The 24,474-nt window shown below is 41.0% G+C and overlaps 1 protein-coding gene across 1 annotated transcript in view; it reads left to right on the top strand.

Annotated features, from left to right (window-relative positions):
- Positions 1-24,474, top strand: part of tsr (Cofilin/actin-depolymerizing factor homolog tsr) — a 70,803-nt gene that overhangs the window by 20,519 nt on the left and 25,810 nt on the right. The window contains exon 2 of the mRNA XM_019053446.2: positions 22,021-22,144. Within this exon, the coding sequence (XP_018908991.1) occupies positions 22,021-22,144 (124 nt within the window). The remainder of the gene's footprint in view (positions 1-22,020; positions 22,145-24,474) is intronic.

Genomic DNA, 24,474 nt, shown 5'->3' with positions numbered 1-24,474 from the left:
GGATATGTAAATGTTAAGGTACAGTTCATTTGTAGTATCTTCAGAATTGAAGGGGCTATGTAATTTTGTGTCGACATCTCTTTTTTAACATTTTTAATTTTTTTTCTTTGCATACAAGGAAACTGTTATTTACCAATTATTTATTTTCGTTGGATTATGTATGGTTTTCGGAAGTTAACGCATTTAACTTTCAGTTTCGTTTTTTCGGCGTAAAGTATGATATTTTTACTCTACGCATATGCCCGAATACGCATCATAAGTGACCTATGTGCTTCCTAAATTGCCATTTTTTCATTCAAATAGATGTAACTGAAATGTTAGATGTGTACTACCTATACTACTTTCATGTCATTGCTTTATTTATTTATTTACTTATTTATTTATTTAATTATTTATTTATTTATTTACTTTTTGCGTAGGTATAAATTGTTATTATGTGCTGAATTTTGGAGAAAATATTGCTTTAAGAACGTGGAATGTAAATTGATTTTATTGTAAAAAGAAAATACCATCATTAATTTGGGCGAACAGAGAAAATATACATCAATATTTGGGTCAAAATCTCCCTGATTATATAAAGGATGAATATATTAGTATTTCTGTATCAAAAAACTTAGCTTTTGTCTTCAGAGATACAATGATTCTAGTCCCAGTCAATTTGTTTTATTGAAAAAACAAAAAAACAAAAAAAAATAAAAAAAAACAACTGAAATGTTAGACATACTATTTTCATGTCTTTCTATTTGTATCAATAGGTACTTTTTGCTTAACTTACGAACGTTGAATGCAAATTAACTTTATTGAAAGAAGAAAATAACGTCATTAATTTGGGGGAACATGTGGCTGATTATATGAAGGAGGTATATTCCAGTATTTTTGTTTAACATATTAATTCACGAGAAAATGTTCGTACATTTATCATCTAGTATTAATTATTTTTTGATGATCAGTCTAAAACATTCAATACAACCATTAAAAAGTAACACCCATCGTCGGGTATCGAACTCCCAATCGCCCATTGCCCGCACCTAATCAAAAACATGAGGCAGTTTAGTCAACTAGGCTACGACGGATCGGCGAGTGGGGTAGTAAAAATAGCATACAAAAGACTCGGGCAATGGGCGGGACTTATCACAAGAGACCTCGACGCATTGCTGCCGAGAGAAATGAGCTAAGCGCATTGCTGTAGGAGCCATGGTTCGCACTGTTTTCATGTCTCCAAGGGTTCATCTCAACATGCATTTGTCATCGCGGCAGTAAGCTGAGGCGATATTTGTTTATCCATGAATTAAATCAATCAATCGAGCTCTGATTTTGACTTCTTTGTCCGTAACGAGTCCTCCAGAACAATTTTCCACCTTGTACGATGGTTATTATTTCTTTACTTCTATTTTTCAAATTTGAGGTGGGATAATGGCGGCTTCTCAAGAGCACCGAGGTAGGCGATCTTTTGCACCAACGAACAGAAAACTGATGGCGAAAAATAACCAATCAGAACCTCCCAAAAAAAAAAGAATTTTCCCAAAATCGGAACTCCGTGGTTCTGCGCAGATTTACCAGTCAGACACGACATCTCAAGGTGGAAAAAAACTCGCTGAAAGCGAATTTTAGATTTCAACACAACTTGACGTAGAGACATGATTGGCTAAAAAATACAACGGTTTTTGATACATCGGAAAATCAACCAAAAATCGAAGACTGGGCGAAACGCTCAAGGTCGCAGAGTTATAGGGAATCCCATAGCGATAGCAACGGAACGATTGTAATATCATGGGGAACTCCGTTCCCATGACAAAAAATCGCATATTTCCTATTCAGATTGTGAAGTCAGGAGTGTACTTCAGACTTACCCGATGGGCTCATCGTGATTTTTGAGACACTATCTAGAAGAAACACCTCTTCTTTTTCCTCTAGATGAAGATTGCAACTGGCCCATCCTGACAAGGGACAAGTTTCAAGTGTGAAGCACGAACCCGCTATCGCTAGGTACCGCGAAGTGGCAGCGGTGCGATGTAATCAGAGCCGAAATTCGCGCGATGATGATGACGGCGCGACGCGCGGCAGGATTCTTAATTTGAATGAGAAATCAAAGCGCGGGGCGGCATGCGGCGCGGTTTGCGCTGGCCAGGTGCTGCGCCACGCCAAGTGGAATGGCGGTTCCTGGTTTTCTGTAAATGGTGAAGCTGGTGTTGAGGCTCGCTCTGACTCTACGTCCTTATGCGTCAAGGGAGAGTTTAACTTGGATGCGAACAGTAAGTGACCATGAAATCGTCGCCAAGTCGCCGTCATACTACACAGACGGAGATGGAGCCTTGCTCGTCAACTCTTCTGCCGCCCCTTAAATCTGTGAACCTAAGAAAAGAAATTTCAATGGACTTGTGGGAGTTTTTCGATCCTAATGACTTTTCTCTAAAATAGCACACGATCAGTAAGCAAAACTTTGGGAACACTTCTTAATAATGCATTTGAGTGAAGTTCCCGGTGAGATACAGAGAATCCCAGACCACCCGCACAGGCCTTTTTCTCGGTTGGTTTAGGTCGTACAAAGTCGGGGACCGCTGGTTTGTATAGAGAATCGATCCCAAGGAATCCAAATTTCATGGTCCCGAAGCCCCCCTAGCGTTTTTTAGGGGGTAAACGGTGGAGGTACAATTCCGAAAGTCAATGGAAATTGTGTCTTCCCCTTTGACCCCCTAAGAGTGGCTAGGGGGGGCCTCGAGACCATGAAAATCGGATTCCTTGGGGTCGATTACCTGGGGAATGCTACTTTTTCCGGAGAATTTACGTCAATTTTTGACTAATGGGAAATATTAGAGGGGGCCGCTGTCCCTCTCTCCGAAGGATCCTTTTTTGGTGTAAAGTGGTCGGTTTTTGGATTTTTAGGTGTTAATTTCACGTGGAATTTTCCGTACTTTTCTATTTTAATGCAATCGAATCGCAATTCTATCGGGAACCCCGACTTTTGGGATCGTAACCACCCCCCCCCCCCCCACCCTTCCTTTACCTTCCAAGTGGGGCGAGAGGGTTCGCGGCCATGAAATTCGGATTCCTTATGCTCGATTCCCCGTACAATCTCGCGGTCCCCGACTTCGTACAACCTAAATCAACCGAGAAAAGGCCTGGTACGGGTGGTCTGGGACACCTTATTTACTAATGTGACTATATGTTAATTCGTTTTTTTATTTTCATTTACTTACAGCGTCCGCCTTTTTTTGGGTCCTAAGAGCTCCGTGAAGCTTCAGATGGAGGAGGCAATTAAAACCGTAGCCACGTGGCGATACTATCTCTATCAAGTTACTCCAGAGTTAAGGAGTTATCTCTAACTCTTTACCTAATTGAGTTAGAGATTTGAAAGTTGGAGGACGTTCCTAGATCAAAGAAACCTACTTTCAGATTCCCCGAAAATTTTCAGGGGGCCCCCGGAGGAGGGGGGGATAACGTACCCCAAATTTTTGTACTCAAATGGAAAACCCCCTTTTGTGATACCTCATTCGAAAGTGCTTAAAAGAAGAAAACTTTTCATGCAAACCCTACTTAAATATCTCAAATCGTTTGAAAATGGTGGACGGTTCAAGTTCAAAATGACCGATAATCGGCACGTAGGTTTAATTGTCGATGGATTTGCCTGAAATCTGGTATCGAGGGGTATTTTAACACGAGAAAAAATAATTTGACGTTAGACAGGGTGTCTGCAGGTCTGGAAAACCGGGAATAATCAGGGAATTTGATCACTGTCTGGAAAACCGGGAAAAGTCAGGGAATTCGATCGAAAACCGGTGAAAGTCAGGGAATTTTCGCAATGGACCACTAGACAAGGTACGAATTTCAGCGATCTGATACATGTTTCTCAACCAAAATTTCTCCTAAAACACAATGCGCACAACGAAAATAACCACAATGAACTCCTTACGAAGATATTCAATGATTCTTGATGCGTGAATTCAAACCACCCGCTCACGAAAACTCAATGCTCTACGTGATTCACATCGCGCGCTAAATGTTATCGTGACAGTCTCTGCGATATAAAAATCTGGCAACCTCAATCTTGACGCTTTGGCTCAGCTATAGCAAATTGCTAAGAGTTTGAACAATACATGGGGGAAATGAACATTGCTCGATTGAGAAGCTTGCTGAAACCGTTGTAGTGCGCGATTTGACCCACGTAGAGCTTTGAGTTTCTTGTGAGCGGGCAGTTCAAATTCCTCGTAACCAATTTGAAATAAAAACGTTAATATCTTCGTTATGAGTTAGTTTCAGTAATTTTCGTTGTGCGCATCGTGTTCTACGTGAAATTATGGTTAAGAAACATGTACCAGATCACTTAAATTCGTACCTTGTCTAGTGATCCATTCGAACATTTCGTGGCTATTTTAGCTCGTCACTGCCGAATTGGCCGAGTAGCGCGCTCGCGTGGCTGATAATGTAAACTGCTCTGTTCAACCAGTTTGCAACACGGCCGCTAGGTTCACTAATGTGTCTTCGCTAACCTCAAAGATCGAATCGATCTGCCCTATTTAATTTAATTCATGCCAAATGGCAAGATAGACTAAATAGACTTGAATGAAGTTAACTTGCTAACAGCAGACAGTAAATAATAACAGGAAACTAAGTGCCCCAGTTATGAGCAGATGGTTAATCAATTTTGTCAATAAGTTAGGAAATTTAATGAAAGTGCTAGAGTTTTAGTTTTTCTTTAACTGAGTAAAGAAATATTTAATGTCAACTGCATTTTGCATAAAATTTTTCTGGTTCTTAAATCAACATGTTCACAACTGGTGCATCCACCTTGTAGAAATATCATTGGTGGATTACATTCTAACAAGCCAACGCTTGTTGAGTATAAGACAAATTCAGTACCAATAATAGGCTCTGGAATCCATTGAATTAATTGACCTTTTAAAAAAAAAAAAAAAAAAAAAATCCTGAATCAAGCAAATTTATCTAAATTCGAGAAGAGACTCGTATTTCCTCTTGATTATAACAAAATCTACCTGAGTTAGGCACATTTACAACTCTTGTTTTATATTTTAAGAAATAGAGACTTGTATTTTCAGAGCACTAAGTAATATGCCAATATTTATGAAACCACCAGGGTGAACTATAGTTTGAATTTTCTACAGTATACGGGGCAATATGTCACAAAGAGAGCGTAGTAGAGCTTAAAAATTAAATTTTGAAGGTGAATTTTAGTCTGAGTATACCATTTTGGAATTAGCTTTATTTCGAGTATTTAGGATCTCGTTCCTTTCAAAAGTATTACTCAACTCCTTCCAACGCCATGGTGATTCAGAGTATGACTTTACGAGGTCATTCCCAAGGATAGTTTTTTTTTTAATATTTTCGTACTAGTTCATCGTATGGCTAAACCCAAAAAGTCAGGGAATTTTGTCATTTTCGTCATGGAAAACCTGGAATTGTCAGGGAATTTCATTTTGAAAATCTTATAGACACCCTGTTAGATTTTTGACAAACCAAAATTCCCCAAATGGCGGCTGGTTATAAAGTTCCAAATAATTTTATTTACTTTCTTTGTTTCATCTTCTTCCTTTAAGGAAAAAAAAAACAAAAAAAAAAAAAAAATCTTTATTCCAATTTGTTAATGTCATGCCAAAATACCTCTCTTTTCTAAGATTCAGGTAAATTCATAGGCAAATAACCGATGTGCCAATTTTCGGCCATTTAGAACTTGAACCGGCCGCATTTTGAAAATTTCGGTTTTTTTCATATTTTAACATCGAATTCGTTTTTATCCTGTTAGAATACCCCGCCGATATTGACAAGGGGAACTTACGGACCTGCCGCCTTCGATTGGGCTGAATTTTTAGGTAGATTTCAAAGAAACATCTACCTATTGCAGACGGTACGGCCTCGTACTTTTCGGGAATTTTCGTGCAAAGAGCCCGTGATCGTTAAGCCCTGAGTTGAAAAATGTAGGTCATAAAAAAGTACTATACAGGGTGTCTCACGAAAAAGGAGCCACCTCGAATATCTGCCGAACGCGTCGGAATTTCGAAAAACGGTAAAAGACGTGTCCGTTTGTATCGTTTATATCGAGGGGGACACCTTTTGGCGTATTTGACATTTTCCCAAACCGCGGGAGGGGCGCGGGTCGGAGGGTGCCCCACCCGTAAGTCGAACTTTTCAAATGGCATCCCTACTTTATCATTTCAGAAATCAATTCTACGCCAAAAAACAAGCCACCCTGTCCAAACCGAATGTAAATCGGACAATTTTCCCGGTGATTGACAGAGGTTGAAACATTTTTTCATGCTCTTTTCAAAAATTTCCCACGCCCAATGGAATTGCTGTATCAAACCAAACTCTCCGCCAAGAAATTCTTAAACATAGCACTTTCGATAAAAAAATCCAAAAAAATCTGCTGCACTCGAAATCTGGAGCACGCGGAGCCTTTCTTCGCGACATTAAAATTCGTTTTACCGAACATTTCCGAGGGGCGCTCATCGGGAAGGAGTAGTAAGTTTTAGACAAGGATTATTACTCTTTTTTCTGAAGCATAAGAAATCGTGTCCATGAAGAAGCAGTAAAGTAGAAAAACAAATGGTTTAGCTTTTTTGGGGGGGGGGGGGGGATCAATGACTTGAGCCGGACCTTGATACTTCTGAGGACACTATTTTTCAGCGGTGCGTTGTTTTTCTACTTATCTGCTTCTTCATGGACACGGCATATTGCATGCGCGTTAAAATGATATTTCAGATACACTAAGAACTTTTTGTGACTCCGTTATTAAGCATAAAAAGATGATGTAGAAAATGGAAAATCAAAAGGAAAGCAATAGCTCATTGCTTCATAACTGTTGCCATAGACTGAAATCATACCACTTGCCGGTCCAGTTTGGGACTTCTCGGTGATACTTCGGATCGCTCTCTCAGGAAATCGAAAGCGGCACAGAGGCCACACAAGAAAAACGTTCCAAATGTCACTGAAATGCAATTGTCCATTGTCGAAACATAAAAAATATTTAATCATAAAAATCTAAAATATCTTGTGTTAATTCTGTTTTCCTTCATTCATACTGTAAATTTCTTGATTTAAGCTAAAATCCGATTGAATCAAGAGTATTTTTTCTTGTCAATGTTTTTAAGAGTTCGGCCTCTGGATCCAATGTTTTTTTCCAGTGTAAGGAGCAAGGTGTGCAACCCGCTTGACAAAATTTTGGAAAACTCGTATTTAGATAAGTACCCATCTTTTACCTACCTATAACGAAAGTTTCAAATCGATTGCCCCCTTAAAATAAAACGGCATGTTGGACAGCCGCGCTGCATAGCTCCCGGTGTGCGCGCCGCGCAGCGCAGTACTCTCCGCGAGCCAGAGATTCGATGCCCCTGAGCTAGTGGCGGATTCCCGTCAATTTTGATGATAAAATAGAACTCGTATATACTAATTTCTTTGGAATTTTATGCTCTTTCATGACGTGCAAACAGATTTTCGATTTTTGCATTACAGATGAAGTTATCAGCATAAAACTGGAAAAATGGAGATTGGCAACGTTTTTTTCAATTTTGCGAAAAGCGCCTCATAGCTACGAGGTAGCAAACTTCAAATTCGGATTCTACGACCCAAAAATAGGGGGTTAGCACCCGTGGTGCAGTCCTTTACATTTTTCCATAAAAAATCCCCTAATGCCTGGACTATATGCGTGTGAAAAATTTCAGAAAGGAGACTAGGCGGAGTCGAAAGTTACAGGAGAAAAATTTCGGAATGTGACACTCTACCGCGGCTTACGCAGTCTCCAGTCCCGAGTTCCGGGAATCATCCTTGAACTTGGTCCGAGCGACATAGGCTCAATTAGGGGTGTTCAAACGAATTCTTGCCGGAACACTATCGACATTGTCTCTTATTGAAACTGGCGGCAGTACCGACAGTGGCCATGATATCGACAACAGCCGGCCTTATCGGAGTTTTGAGAGCTCGCACTCAATACATTGTTGTCCCGTGTGTCAGTTTATCAGATTGCCTGGCGCGGCGGCGCGTAAAATAGATGTACAATTGGCAACAGCTTATTTTCGCCAGCTCCGAAAACTCTGATCGCTATCGGTAAGAGCGCTCTCATCGTAACTTTTTCTTAACGGAACTGTTTCGGTGGCTTACCGACAACCGATTGAACAGCCCTAGGCTCAATAGATTCGTATTGCACGGTGCGCCGGCTAGGCCCAAGCTCGGCGGGGATGATTCCCGCAACTCAGGACTAGAGACTGGGTAAGCCGCGGTAGAGTCTCGCCTTTGAGTCTCGCACTCCGACCTTTTCCTCCTGTAACTTTCCACTCTACCAAGCCTCCACTTTGATATTTTGCACAGGCGTAGTCAAAGGTCTCATCAACATCTCGTGAAATTTTCAAAGAAATCAAAGGGTCCAATCATGGGTTATATCGTTTTGAAAATTAAAATTTGCGCCAGAAAATTTATTTGAGTGAAGCCCAATTTTGTTGAGTTCGTTTTTCTTGGGGTAATATTGTCCTAAGCAATCGGGGAAAATACTTGTCATTTCAACTCTCTGCACTTTCGTTTTCAAAAACGCAGGAATTGAACATTACTGAACAAGCTCACTGTCAGTTCATACTTTCTTAAACTTTTCAATCAGAATGCTACTTCAGCTATTGCTTCGCTCGCCTCGGTACCTAACCAGGAGGATCCGCCCCCTTGACCTCCGATTACTTGCCTAGCGAATGATTATCACTCCCTCCGCGAGCCAACAGGTCACATCGCGACTACATCTAAGAAGGGTGTTGAACATTCTTTTGGAAAGATATGAATGAGGAAGGAGAGGGGGGGGGGGGGGCTGGCTCCTACCTATTGGCATCGGTCACTGCCTCTCTCAAGGGAAAATGCATTAGCCGAAAATCAGGGATGAGATTCTCATGATTCTCGTACAGACAGATGTTACGTATTCTACTTGAAGGGGGCGGGGTGCCTATCACCTAAACGTGTCCGTCTCAGATTCACCCGACGAAAAAGCTAGCCGACAGAACGAAAGGGTAGAATGGTCACAGATGATTTGCCAAGCAGCGTTCACCGCTTATTCAGCGCTTCAACCCGTTCTTTAGACAAGTCTCCAGAAATGAACCAATCAGAGTGTCTCATACACACAGAGGTCACTCTTCCCAAGCAGCGGGTCGATTGTTGAATCGTTATCGAATGCTTCTAATCGATAAATCCCTATCTTAACAATACTATAAATCGATCAAGGTCATTCGATAACGATTCAACAATCGAGGAGCAGCAGTGGTCACGATAAATAGCAATTTTATCGGTTGGTTATCACGATTATAGGATAATATATATTCGTTCGGTGGCATTATATCGAGATATTTTCGCACCAAAAATTGCGATATATGGCGATTAAATCGCTACGCATCGCAATTTTTGGTTCGATAAAATCGCTATACGTCGCAATTTTTGGTTCGATAAAATTGTGATCAATTTTCTTCTATAAAATCGAGAGTAAATCGCCATTTATCGCGATTTGTGTTTCGAAAATATCGCGATTAATTTGCGGGCGATATAAATGCGATTTTATCGCGACAAGATCGAGGTTAATCGCTCAGATGTTGATGATCCTGGCAATTTTATCACCGACAAAATCTCAGTATATAGCGATTTTTCCATTGAGAAATGTTTTTAGGGTATGGGAACGATTAGGGCATATAAGTTCGAAAAGCTGTAGGAAAACTTTCAAGGACGGATATTGAAAGTTTCGGATTTTTTGTATCATCTGGACATCAACAGCGTTCGTTTGCAACAAAAATCAAGGAAATCGGCCTGTCGGTTCCTCAGAATTAAGGATCACAAGGTTTCCACCCTTACAATTTTACTCGTATGGATGGAAAGGAAGCATTCATACAGAACTCACTTAACCTGCAAACAAAAAATTGAGTTGTGAACTACGACAGCGTGTTGGGAGTAAGCAGGTGGACTTCGCCGCCGCCAACTTCCCGACTATGACGCGTAGATTCAAAGATTGATGGCGGCAGATGTGTGTCTGGATGATGGTGCTGGATTTAAATTATTTAAATTAATAAGTATAATTAATATATTTAGTTGCAAGATAGAAGAAACCAAGGGCGTCTCTACCGCGGTGGATGACGTCAAAAACAGATTTTTTCATAGCGAGATTTCTCTGCTAATATTGAACGTAGAGTTGCTGTTACGACTGATGTTACTATCTATCAGACATAAAAACAAGATTCTGAGACCAAATGACTGAAGCAATTGACCCATTAATGTTTCCTAGATCAGTATACTATACTAAGAGGCTACGCGGCCCAACCCCCTAAAGACGCTCCGTGCCATCAATGGGCCGCTTCGCGGTCCTATTTTTAGCCTCCTATCAATGTAGGTTATATTTTTCCCCTTAAAAAATTACGATGTGAGGCATACTTTACTTTCAGAATGAAATGATTTTTGTTTATGATGATAAAAGAAAAAACAATTTTTTTTTGAAGTCAAAAGGTCGCGTTTTGCAATGACTGATTAATTAAATATTGCAGTAAAACAACGAATAATGAAAATCAGGTTATAACTAAGTAGCTGAGGAGTCAGGAATCGAACCTACATCTTGAGACATGCGGGTACTTCCGATGTCGTAGACGACTCGGCCACAGCTCATCTTGAAGTGACCAGGGCGAATCTTGTCTTGATAAGTAGAGCTGATGCGCAGGCTTCTCAGCCACTGCGCAACCTTCTGCGCATAGCGGTAGCAGGCGCGGATCATTCTGCAAATTCGCTTACTTTTATAAACTGAATGTAAAAAAACCTGGGTCCTATTTCCAAAATCTGATTAGAGGTGGCTCGTCTAGAGCCTATCACCCATCGATAGCCTTCAAAAAAATGGAAATCGGCCAAACGATCCATGACAAAGAACATAAATTTACATTTTTTTAATGGGAAAATTCGCAACCTTACCACGTAATATAAAAAAAACCTGGGTCATATCTGGGGAAATCCGAATAAAGTTAGCTCAAGTAGAGACAATTGCCTATCGATGGCCGCAAAAATCATGAAAATCGGGCCGGTAGAACGCTGGAACTAAACGTTACCAGTTACGCAAAATTAACAGGTCTCGGAGCTTATAGTGTAGAGACGGGGTTTTTTTTTATTTATTTATTTTTTCTTTATTATTTTTTTTTTTTTTTTATTCCTTAGCTTGTTACTGAGTTTTGGGACAGCAATACCAATCAGGTAGAAGTGTCGTCAGCTAAGTTGGCACTTGTTTACATTCCGTTGGCAAGGAACCGGGATGTAGTCGTCCAGGAGGGATCTAGGATTGACTAAGCTCCTGATCGGGCCACGGTCAATCCTCGATCCCCATTGGGAGATTGCATCGCGATTGCTTGCAAACGGTATGGAGAGGTAGACAAGTGCCAATTAAGCTGACGACACCGTACGTGGTCTTCTCTCTAGTCAACTGCAGCGGTATCATTTCGAAACGGTATCTTACAATTAGAGGTTAAAAAATCAACTTTACTTGTGAACAAAAAATTTTGTGCACCGAAGAGGAAAAACCTTCTATTCTATGAAAGAGTTCATTTTTCATTTCAAGTTCCTAGATTCGAGAAATTTTCCCCTTTTGTTGAAGGCATGTTCTGATCAGTGATTTTCAAAGTTATGTTAGGAGTAATTTTCATGCACCATCTATTGCATCTTTAAGTCCGAAAATGCACGTAATAACTTCAGGAAAATTGGTCGGTGCTCAGAGCACCGCCATTTTGAATTTTTCAAAATTGAGAAAACCCTTGATCAATGTTTTGGAAATATCTCCTTAACGGTTACTGTTACGAAAAAAAAAAACCAAAAAACCAGCAGAAAGGACGTAAAATTTCCTACCAAAATCACCCTCCTTTTCTTTTCCGTGCTTAAAGAGGTTGTTCCAAAAACGCCGATTTTGGCCCCCCCTGGATTTGGCCCAAACTTTGCTCAGATGTTACACTAAGTGTCCCCGATGCTTGGGCAAAATTTCAGCCCCCTCGGATAATTAGGGGGAGGGGGCAGGGGAGCAAAGTTGCAATTTTTTAAAAACTTTAAAAATCGATATCTCGCGAACGGTTAGAGTGTAAGTGTTGCGGTTTGCGCTAAAAACGTCAAAAAATATTCTCTACAAGAGTATTAATGCTGTTTGCGTGGTTGCCTAATTTATCGCGGTCATAAATCGATTTTTTCGATTTTGAAGGTTCGACTTTTTTTCGTTTTTCGGCTCTCCTCTCCAGGCGATCGTTGCTACGTAAATAAAAACCTGTTGATGTGATTCTCCATGAAATTCTGCATCTACCACACTATGTTTGACCTTGGGGAAACGATTCGTTCGTGAGTTATAGCGATTTTTCTGCGCGTTACCGGCTACGCGCGGGCGGCATATCGGCGGCACTCCATCCCGCGCGGGCAAGGCAGGGGTTGTTTCACCTCTAGGGCCTTATATTCATGCTGTAGGCTGTAATGATCGATATGTTCTCCTCCCCCCACCCTTCCCCTCCAATAAATATTTTAATAATACTCCGTTATACAGGGTATCCCAGACCACCCGTAACAGGTCTTTTTCTCGGTTGGTTTACGTAGTACGAAGTGGGGGACCGCGGGGTTGAACAGGGAATTGACCCCAAGGAATCCGAATTTCACGGTCCCGAGGCCCCCCTAGCGACCCTCGGGGGGTAAAAGGGGGAGGCACAATGTCTCCCGACTTTGGGGATCGTGACCCCTTCTTTACCTTCGAAGGGGGCATGGGGGGCCTCGGGACCGTGAAATTCGGATTCCTTGGGGTCAATTCCCTGTTCAACCCCGCGGTCCCCCACTTCGTACTACGTAAACCAACCGAGAAAAAGACCTGTTACGGGTGGTCTGGGATACCCTGTATAACGGAGTATTATTAAAATATTTATTGGAGGGGAAGGGTGGGGGGAGGAGAACATATCGATCATTACAGCCTACAGCATGAATATAAGGCCCTAGAGGTGAAACAACCCCTGCCTTGCCCGCGCGGGATGGAGTGCCGCCGATATGCCGCCCGCGCGTAGCCGGTAACGCGCAGAAAAATCGCTATAACTCACGAACGAATCGTTTCCCCAAGGTCAAACATAGTGTGGTAGATGCAGAATTTCATGGAGAATCACATCAACAGGTTTTTATTTACGTAGCAACGATCGCCTGGAGAGGAGAGCCGAAAAACGAAAAAAAGTCGAACCTTCAAAATCGAAAAAATCGATTTATGACCGCGATAAATTAGGCAACCACGCAAACAGCATTAATACTCTTGTAGAGAATATTTTTTGACGTTTTTAGCGCAAACCGCAACACTTACACTCAAACCGTTCGCGAGATATCGATTTTTAAAGTTTTTAATAAATTGCAACTTTGCCCCCCTGCCCCCTCCCCCCTAATTATCCGAGGGGGCTGAAATTTTGCCCAAGCATCGGGGACACTTAGTACAACATCTGAGCAAAGTTTGGGCCAAATCCAGGGGGGGGGGGGGGCAAAATCGGCGTTTTTGGAACAACCTCTTTTGGTCGTTAAATTAACGTTTTCGTAAAAATTAGCTGTGAAAAAGCGCATTTTTGCTGATTTTTGGAGAAACTTTGGTTCATATCTACAGCCACGATATCTGAGAAAAAAACTGTTAAACTCATAGAAAAGAGCGTACAATTTACTTCTAGAGAACATATGTCAAAAGTTTCAAAGCTTGGCTTAATCCTGTGAAATAGCAGTTTATTATCGCCGCCCTTAAAATGTGATTTTTTCGACCTCTTTCCTTAGAACTAAGAAAAAAGAGAAAAAAAACCCTACAAACGTGACCCGAACTGTGTAAAAAGGTGGCAAAATAGTGGTGGGTCCACACTATTTTTAAAACAAAACCAAAAAGTTCCAAAAGTTTGAGCTCTAATGAGAGCTAGTACTGAACTTGCCGTCTTACCAGCGCGGTCGAGGCGTCGGATGAGCGAACGGAGCGGTTGCCCCAGGCGCTGATGAGAGTGGGGCGCCGAAAAGTAGAAAGGGAAAAAGGACGGGGGCAAACGAGAAAGAGAAAAAAATTCTCTCTTTAAATTCATAATTTTCTGGAGAGGCCCTCCCCCTGCAACCTTCACTGGGGGGGGGGGGGGGGGGTTAAGGGTGTCGACTACATCCTTGCCTAAATGTTTACGCCACGGTCCTGCAGGTGCAGTACGAAACTTCTACTTCGATGCCATCTTGGATTTTGTGGGATGTTAAGTTGGGCTCACTGACGAGTGATCCACCGACGAGGTCTATAAAAAGACCCAAAATTATAGATCTCTCGCCTTGACCTCAATTTAATCCTAACACGCTGAGGCACTGTAAAATTCTTCTTTCTTTCTTTCTTTGAGGCTAGGATTTCTGCCTATTTTCAAGATTTTTGGTATTGAATATTTATTGTTACTGCGTTTCATTCTCTTCCGCCGTGAGCGCAGTGAGCATTTATTTACTTTATCTTTATTCTGACCTCATTAATATTCATGATATTACAAATAATTATTTTTCTGGTTGAAGGGACCGGGGGGGGGGGGGGGGGGGTTAGGTGGCAGTCGTGGGACTGGGACCTCAAAACTGGTATCGGGGTCCGAGATAGGACCTGGCGGGCCTGTTCCTTAGTCCCGACCCGTATATCAGCATCATTGTTTGTGTCTTTTTTTTATAACTATTTTGTTCCGAGGTTTTCTATTAGAATTTTCTACCAGCAAATAGGGTAGAGGCTTTTTTCAACCCTGTCTACAGACTACACATCTGAATTTTCCCTAAATCATCCACTCAAAGGTTGAAATTCGAAATGTATGGATGGTACCCAGAATGCATTAGGTAAAAGCCGAAGTTGCAACTTGACGAACAGGCATGGCTTTAGCTCTGCCAAGAGGGAAGGAAAAACTGAGCTCCAGAAAAAAGTGGCCCATGCGGCGATGGACTCCTTTGAGAGCGTGGGATCACCGGGAGCCGGGATTGAATTAGAAAACGGGAGCATGTGGCCGTGTTGGGGGGGGGGGGGGGGGGGGCGTCATCTGTAGCGCGATGCATGTGCTAAAACCACGAAAACAAGGCTCAAGCTCAACAGAAGCGCGCAGTGTCGTGCGTCGTGCGAGCTTGGGGTTTATTTCCAGCTGGCAACGTTCAAAGTAGGTCTGCCGCCACGGTCGCGTCGCACAGAGGGCCAGAGATCGAATTTAGATATGGACCAAAGTCCATTTTGGCTTGTCCGGAAAATTCGAAAATAGGCACCACCGAGCGATAAGGTATAACATGGCACTTGCCAAATTGCAAGCATGCCGTATAATTGAGCTTTCCTATGCCGATCTGTTTATTGTTATTTTACATGTTCACACGATTGGATCCAGATTTTTGGGGTTGGAGTACGACTGATTCTGAATAATATTTTCTAATTTAATGTTCTATTTCGGCTTTGCCGTTAAATCTTCCAATTTCTGGCAAAAGAAGTGCAGTCTTCAAAGCAATATTTACATTGATTCCGTCCAAAAATACGCGACATGCAGACTTACTTGGGTTGAATTTTCTGGACCTGTCTAGAGGGTTCAAATGGTTAATTTTGTGTAAGAACACACTCAGATATTTGAGAATTTCTTTAGATTACTTGCAATTTTCGGCATTTTTCTGAGGGATACATTTTTTCGTTGAGCGAGATGGGGTATTTCATGCTAATTCCGCTGAAAAATGCGCGACATGCAGTAGACTCCTGAATATTCTGGACATGCTTGGAGGGTTCAAATGGTAGATTTTGTATAAGGACACACTCAGATTTTTGAGATTTTCCACGGTTTACTTGCAATTTTTGCCATTGTACCGAGCGCTGAATGTTTTCGTCGGGCGAGGTGAGATTCAATGATAATTCCGCTGAGAAATGCGCGACACGCAAACGACTCCTGAATTTGTCATGTCTCAAGGGACACGTCTTAAGGGTTCAAATGGTCAATTTTCTGGAAGAACACACTCAGATATTTTATAATTTCTTTGGTTTACTTGCAATTTTTGGCATGGCCGATGCATTTTTTCGTTGGGCATGATGAGAAGATTCAATGCTAATTCCGCCGAAAAATACGCGATATTTATTCCCATACATTCCCATATATTACCCACAGATAACTCACCATTTTTCAATTTTTTTGAATTAAAAACTTGAAAACGTGGAACAATGATAGCAAAAAAATTCACTCACCAAAGTTACCCTCAGAAACCAATTTTTTCACACAAAACAAACTCAGGTGCCACTGAAGACTTACGAGAAAAATGTTTATTAATTACGCTTTGATAAAGCCTTTTTTTTTTTTTTTTTTTTCTTTGAAGAATTCTCATCAAGAACTTCAAAATAATTTTAAGGAAACGCAAATTTTGGATTCAGCTACCCAAATTACCACTTCAATCATACATTCTTTCATATTAGCAAGTTCAGGCGCCTATGAGGACTTTTGTTCCGCTGAACTCGGCTGCTGGCTCTCCGTGCGTCGATCTGATCCACCTCGTAAGCCCACGGAAACTAGAAAACGAGCCCCTAAGACTTGTCCACTTTTCTACCACCCCCCTCTTTTCCTCTTCCTTTTCTCCAGTGACGGTGCGGCGCTGGCGTGTGTATGATGGTCTGCGATGTCTCATTTTAATACGACTTTACTATATCCATTTTTTTACTACAGCACCGCTACATATCCTGATTTATTCTGTTTCAATACAATGTATCCCGATCTATCTAGATTCATTCCGATCATTCACGTTTAATTCAGATTCCTCCCTTTTCATCCCGGTAAATATCGATGTATCCCGTTTTATCTCTATCTATCCCGTCGTATCCTAATCGTTACTAAAACACGTTATCTTAACCCATTACATCCAGATTCATCCTCTTTCATCCCGATCTGTCACGTTTTGTCCCGATGTACCGCGATGTTATTCGGAAATCACGATGATTTGGAAAGGAAGTTATTAAGGTGCATAAATGAAGCAACGGCAATGATGTTTTCTGATTGAGAATAATGATAGCAACATACACACAAGAATTGTCTTAGCTTTTGAACTACGAGTATAGTAAGATAAGATGAGATAAGGAAAGTTGAGCTAATTTCTGTTTGTATGATGATATCCTTGTTCTAATTGGTTGACGAATTAGCCCATCGGAAAACTTCATTGGAAAAGCCAAGATGACAAAAACGGGAAATCTCGTTGATGACATCATGACTTTACTGATTACTTCCTTTCCATAGCATTGTGGTTTCCGTATGACTACAACCAGGCATTTCCAGCTATCTGGAAAACTTGGAAAAGTCAGGGAGAAAATAGAGGTCCTGAAAAAACCGAAAAAAGTCGGGAATTTCGCTCTGCAAGCCTGGTATTTCCAAGAAAAGAACAAAACCAAATTATCTTTTTTTCTTGGAAGCTGTCGGGTCGAAATATGTCAAATACCCGCCACGCGTTGCATTCCGACCCAGCGGTGCCGGTCCATCATTCTGCTGTCCCGCAGTATTGAATTGTGATGTCCGCCATCACAGCCGAACTTCTTATATGTTCTCCCCGACATTCTGAAGGAAAATGTTACGGATGACAAGTTATAACTCTGCCTCTCTAAAATGGACGAATTAGAAATAAACCGAACGAGCCAAGTACGAAGAAAATCGTACACGGTATTCAAGAGCATCATAGAGTATCCAAAATATATTCACAAATGTTTTTGGATATAATGCTCTGTTAACTTCAACGTATTTCCGCTAACGTTCAACGAGTTGCGCGACTGTTGCTGTGGCTGCAGAGACCGAATAGAATTGAGTGTCTTTAAGGTCTCTATTCAGGTTCAGAAGAACCCAAAGAATACCAAATCCAGGCTAGTCCAGGCAAATAAGCCATGAAAAGGGCTATAGCCTGCAAAAATCCCGGGTAGCAATGTTTGCATCGATTCCTTTGTAATTTTTGACGCTGAATCCGAATTTCAACTTTGCGCCATTAAATTCGGACCGGAAAGTTGCCAAATTCGGCAAAAATGGCCTAAAATCGGACTTTTTTCCGGATTATGGCCTGTAACTTGCCAAAAATTGATCTGACGATAAAATGAGTTATTTTCAGAAATAAAGCTCGTTAAATTTCCTATACACTTTTTTGCTCCAGGCAAAATCAAGCGCGCTGGCGGGCTCCAAACTTTGAAAAATGAGCGAAAATTTGGTTATTTGCGGGTTATGGCCTGTGACTCGTCCAAAATTGATCTAACGACAATTTGGTTGTTTTAAAAAAAAGTTCATTAAATTTCCCATAAAAAAGTTCCTATACACTTTTTTGCTCAAGGCAAAATTAAGCGCGCTGGCGGGCACCGAACTTTGAAAAATGAACGAAAATTGCGTTTTTTTGCGGTTTTTGCAAAAATCCCGGGTAGTTATGCTCTCAGCGATTCCTACGTAATTTTTGACGCTGAATCCGAATTTCAACTTTGCACCATTAAATTCGGACCGGAAAGTTGCCAAATTTAGCAAAAATGGCCTAAAATCGGACTTTTTTCCGGATTATGGCCTGTAACTTGCCAAAAATTGATCTGACGATAAAATTAGTTACTTTCAGAAATAAAGCTCGTTAAATTTCCTGTAAAAAAGTTCCTTTACATTTTTTTGCTCAATGCAAAATCAAGCGCGCTGGCGGGCTCCGAAATTTGAAAAATGAGCAAAAATTGTGTTTTTCGCGGTTTTTGTCCGATGTCTCCTGTTTTAATCGTCCGACGAGTAATTTCTGGACAAATTAAGTGAAGATGATAAAATTTACACTTATTGAAATGAATTGATGTAAATAATGAGGATAACCCAACACATTACAGGATGCGCAATTTTCGCACATTTTACAAAGTTTGGAGCCCGCCAGCGCGCTTGATTTTGCCTTGAGCAAAAAGTGTATAGGAACTTTTTTATAGAAAATTTAACGAGCTTTATCTCTGAAAGTAACTAATTTTATCGTCAGATCAATTTTTGGCAAGTTACAGGCCATAATCCGGAAAAAAGTCCGATTTTAGGCCATTTTTGCCAAATTTGGCAACTTTCCGGTCCGAATTTAATGGCTCAAAGTTGAAATTCGGATTCAGCGTCAAAAATTACAAAGGAATCGATGAAAACATGGCTACCCGGGATTTTTGCAGGCTCTTTTCCTTGTTTGCCTGGACTAGGCGTTCAATGTTGACGAGAGTTGGACGGCTGCAATGAGGTCGGGCATCATGATCCTGTAACAAGAATTTTGTGCGTGCTGGTTTCGTTCTTCGAATTCTGGATGTTAAAAGTTTTGATGTCCCGCAGTGTTTGCCTAAATTGGTGTTTTCTTGTATTTTAATATCTGTCGCACCTACGATAACTCGCCTAACAATTAATATTTTGAGCTTAAATGTTGATGGTGGTTAGAGGTCCACTGAAATTGGTTTGCTATATTACTCCAGCAAAGTTGGACCACGCGTTCTGTAATAGTGTCAATTTACAGTTTTTATTGAGGGGGGTGGGAGTAGAGTGGTCGCGCCCTAATTAAAGTAAAAATAAATATTTGGAGCTGAAATTTGAACGGTAGTTAGAGGTCTATTAAGCGGGTCTGTCTCGGTCGTTTTAGCTTTATTTTCTGTTTTTAAATTCGGCTGAAGATGGGAGCTTCTTAGCCCCGCAGTGTCCTGAAAAAAATGTTTTAAACATCTTGTTTCAGCATTGAGCCTGTTATTGATTTTGTATTTCCTGTATATTATACATAATTTAAAGACATGTGATATGTTCGTGTAGCCTCGAATAACGTGGCTTGATTTTGAGAATAATTCGAGGCCTTGAAAGTGTCTGAATTTTACCCATACTATTTGTCAGCACTAAATGCTTCTTGTTAAGAATCAAAGCATTTGATGTCGAATTCAATCGTTTGGAAAGATTTTTTACAAATAAAAGTAGGAACAACCTCCAAGAGAATCAAAAATTACCCACTTGCACTCCCAATCCTAGTGTAGCACTTCCTCATTGGGCAACCCTTCAAAACTTGAAGTTAAGCACAAAAGCACCGCATTTAAGTAAAAATCATTGTTAGAGATCCGAAAGTGTCCTTATCTTAAGTATCAATGTGGGAGGAAGGTTGCGTTGTAGATTGGAAGTTACACAGCGCTCTAGTTCGCTGGCTTAAAGTGGCTTTGCGGCATTTTCGCGGCTTTTTGTATTTGGCAAGGAAATTCACCGATCCCCTCAAATTTGCCCAATAGCTGTAATTCGACGGAGGCATGTCCAAAGAAGTCGTGATAGATGATAGACCCGTTAACTTTCAGCATAATTTCACCAAGTCCATCAACATCACAATCGTCTCGTTTGTTGGTTTCATTCGTTATGCTTTGAGGAGCTGACGAAACTTCGAATATCCGCCTCCCGGTATGAACTTGATCTATATTTTTAGCTGAACTTAAGTTGGTCGAATGCTCCATTTTCAGTCCCATTGATTGTTCCGGTTTATTTTTAGATCGGATATTATTTGTCACTTTTACATGCGGCAACCCTACGAGTTTCCCCGTTTTATTTTCACGAATTCTTTTAGCCTGATTTCAATTGTTTCAGTCTTATTCGCAATGCCCGCTTGCCTACCAGTTTCAAAGGAGAGTGAGTCAATTAAATTTTTCCTAAAACAAATTCTCTATAACCGGACTTCACGAGCCGTAACAGGGATACCTCGATACCTACCAATTTATTGTAAAGAACAACACTTCCGAGAATTCTTCATCAATTAGACTTAAAGATAGCTGTCAACAACAACTGCCAGTCTTAATAATTTTAGACTCGTCCTTTTCATGGGCCAACACAGCCGCAAGTACGTGGATCTTTTAGTTGTGCAAAAAACTTAATTCTGCTCGTCAGTAAAAAAAAAAAATACAAAAATAGTTATGCCTCCTTCTCAGGTTTTTTTTTTTGTAATTTACTCAAAGTGGAAGCATGTCTTCTTATCACCGAACATCCTAGCAACTTCTTCGGACTACGAAAACAGGCGTCAAACTCCCCCCCCCCCCCCCCCCCGATACTTAGTGAGTTCCCACCCTACTATACATTTCACAGTCCCCTTTTCCTAAGCAGCACTGTACTTTGTGTTCCGAGGGAAGCTTCGAGAAGCGGAAGCCTTCCCGAGGAAAATGTTTTGAAAATTCTCTGTGTAAGCTTCTTAAGGATAAAATCAACATTTTATGTTGTTTATGTATGCTTACTAAATAGTCAAAATGCTGTACAAAGTCAAAACATTACGGAGATCAGCGTGAAACTTTGTGCTCCTGGGCACGGCTGCGGGACTCAGGCGCGAGACCCATACATGGATTCTGTCGCGTCAAATTTCAAAAAGCGTAACTCCGAAACTAATCATTTCTCCATCGTGTTCTTAAGTTTATTTTAAAGAAGAAAACAAAGGCTGTCTTTTGTGCACATACTTAAACATTTTGTGCAACCCCTCACATCGGAAAATTGAAAAATCCAAAATTAATTATCAAAAAAGTCAATGAACCATATCCTCGTCAAAAATAAACGATTACCGATTTATTATTCTCAATAGAAAGAGTTTATTTTGCTCTTTCATTCAAATACGGTTCAAAAACCGTTCGAAAGTTATGTCCAACATTTGATTTTTCTTTGGCCCTTCCCCGCCCCCCTCCTCCCGCCGTGGGGCTGGATAAAAAATTCCGCCATTCTTAAATTTCTCTAACCTACCTCTACAAAAGGTGAAAAATGACAGTAGGTATGACAAGATTCCGTTCTGGGCCCAGTCCTTCTGGAAGATGCATACTTATACCTCTTTAATGCAGTCCTTAATACCCTTTCAAGTCTTATGTTTTCCTTACTAGAGGTCCTTAAATAGTTCTCAATTTGGGTCTGAGAAGCTGTCATAAGCTTGCTGATTGCTGAGATTGTGGACCAGAAACACTACGCTTGTGAGCTATTTACTTCTGCCCCAGAACCGCGTATTAAATATTCATCATCAGTTTAAACTGCATGACTTTAGTTCGTATGCTGAATCACTGATATAATTTTCTTTTCTTTTTTGTTATATCAGGCGTCTGGAGTCACAGTGTCTGATATCTGTAAAACAACTTATGAAGAAATAAAGAAGGATAAAAAGCACCGTTATGTTGTTTTCTTCATTAGAGACGAAAAGCAAATAGATGTTGAAGTTATAGGTAAGCTTTTTATATTACACACAATACATTTTTATAATGATATGAATTTCCTTTCAATGAGACTTTTCTGAGTGATATGTTCAGGATATTTTAAGTATATTAGGGAATACGCCCCTTGGCTGCTACGTGGCCCAACCCACTCCCATCCCCGAGAATGAATCGAATAGATCGGGAGGTTGCTGTCATTTTGGTGTCCCTTTTGGATGTGGACGAAATTTTCAATATCAACGAAAATTCCAACCTGATTCCGAAAATCGAGTTCTGGCTGGTCAGACCCGTTAATTTCAGCCTACAGTAAGGCTCTGATAGTGCCGAAACTATTGAAAAAATTTCCCATCTATAAATAAAGCAGATCTCCATTTTCAAATAGAACTTTGCATCCTGATTCCGAAAACAGACGTTTGCAGGACCGAAACTGTTACGTTCAGCCGCAGCAGGGCTCTGAAGGTGCCAAATATTCTGACAAAAATGTCCAATGACCAGGATTGCGCGGATGACCTGAGGATTCTCTTCAAAATCAAGTATTGCGCGAATGGGCAAGGGCTGACATATCAAGGATTGTGCGAAAAAGTAAGGATTGCGTGTAAGCGGTGTCTGTTGGGCAACGCTGTATGATTGATAATCGTAAACCAGAAACACGCACACTTTGCCAGGCTTAGGATTGGCCGTCGATCATGACTGATGATGGGTGTGTTTAAAATTTTGTGTAGGCTTACACGTGCTGCAATATTGTTTTTGAACTCTACCGCAACACATTTCCAGATGCCATCACACGATCCACTCGAAATTCAAATTTCTCTATAACCAGACTAAATTTCCCTCTCTCCGACGTCATCAGTCAAAAATTCATTTTCAGTACTTTAAAGGAGGGAGCAAAATAAATTGAGTACACTATCCGCTAATCACTATGCACTTAAAAAATCTGGGGTCAACGAGAAAATTCATTTTCAGCACTTCATAGGGGGAGCAAAATATAAGGACTGGACTGTCCGCTAATCGTGATGCGCCAAATAATCCGGCGTTAACAAAAGTAATAGGTAGTGTTTTATTAAATGTAGATGACATACCCTCTAACCCAATAGCCTGTTTTACCTTCCCTCTGCCGTGATGGTGGAGAAAGCAGCAAGTGCATTTTCGTTGATGATCGGTCGAGCCCAAATGGATGGATTATACGTTGTCGTATTTCACTTTGACGCGATCATAAATTTTCGAACCAACATCGAGAATCACCCGACAGAGAGAAGGTGAAATTCTTGCAAATGTTGCAGCCAAAGTATAATTCTGAGTACAAAAATTAGGGTTTAGAAATGACCTTATGATGATGGTGGCATCCGACCAGCATCAATTTCGAAAGCCTAAACTCAAATGTTTGCTAACCCGATTATGATCTCGCCGCCATTATCGAGGCATTTTGGCTCGGCCGACCATTGATGAAAATACGCTTCAAGTGTCAAATGTTCCAAAATTCTCGGGGAAATGATGGCAACCCCGGTATTCAACTCCAAGGAATCCAATTTTCAGGGTCCCGAAGCCCCCCTAGCACTCCCGGGGGGTTAACGGGGGTGCTAGGGGGGCACAATTTCAAAAGTCGGGGTTCCCTTCCGAATCGCTAATTGATGACATCGAAATCGAAAAGTGCAACAAATGTTAACTTTAATCGACTCCCCGGAATTCAAATTGACCGTCTCAATGTCCAAAAATTCTTCCCTACGGGGGACCGGTGTCTCCTCCACTAATTGCTCAAAACTGGCGTCGATCCTGCGGAAAAGGATGGTATGCCAGTGAACTTACTTCGAGAAATCCGAAATTCATTGTCACGGAGCTCACCTGTCTTCCCTTTTGAAGTTCGGGGGTATAACGAAGAATTTCATCCTTCGTTTTAAGTTTTTCTCTTTAACCGCGGCCGACTCGGCAACACCGTGCAGCGTCGTCCGGCGCGATCAGCCGATGCCGAAAAATAAAATTAAAAAAGCAAAGGGCACTATTCAAAATAGGCGTTTTTACCCCCCCCCCCCCCCCCCCCGGAAATCGTGTCATATGTTAGGGGCTGATAAAAGGTCATCTGAGAAGCCGAAAAATGGTCGGTTTTTTTTGCCCTAAACGCCGGGAACAGGGGGGCGGGGGGTCAAAGCCCAAATTTTTGAATGATGTAACTTTTGAACGGTACAAGTTATTGCAATTTTCTTTTTTGCGTTGGATTCAACGTAAAAAATACTGTAATTTTAAGTGGTTGAATTTGAAAAAATAATTATTTTTGACCAAGTTTTGATGATTTTTCGATGTAATTGACCTTATGTGTAGGGCGGACGAAAGTCATAACTCAAGTGTGA

This window comes from Bemisia tabaci, chromosome 1 (assembly GCF_918797505.1).
Source record: "Bemisia tabaci chromosome 1, PGI_BMITA_v3".
NCBI lineage: Eukaryota > Metazoa > Arthropoda > Insecta > Hemiptera > Aleyrodidae > Bemisia > Bemisia tabaci.
This window is presented reverse-complemented; position numbering and strand designations above follow the sequence as displayed.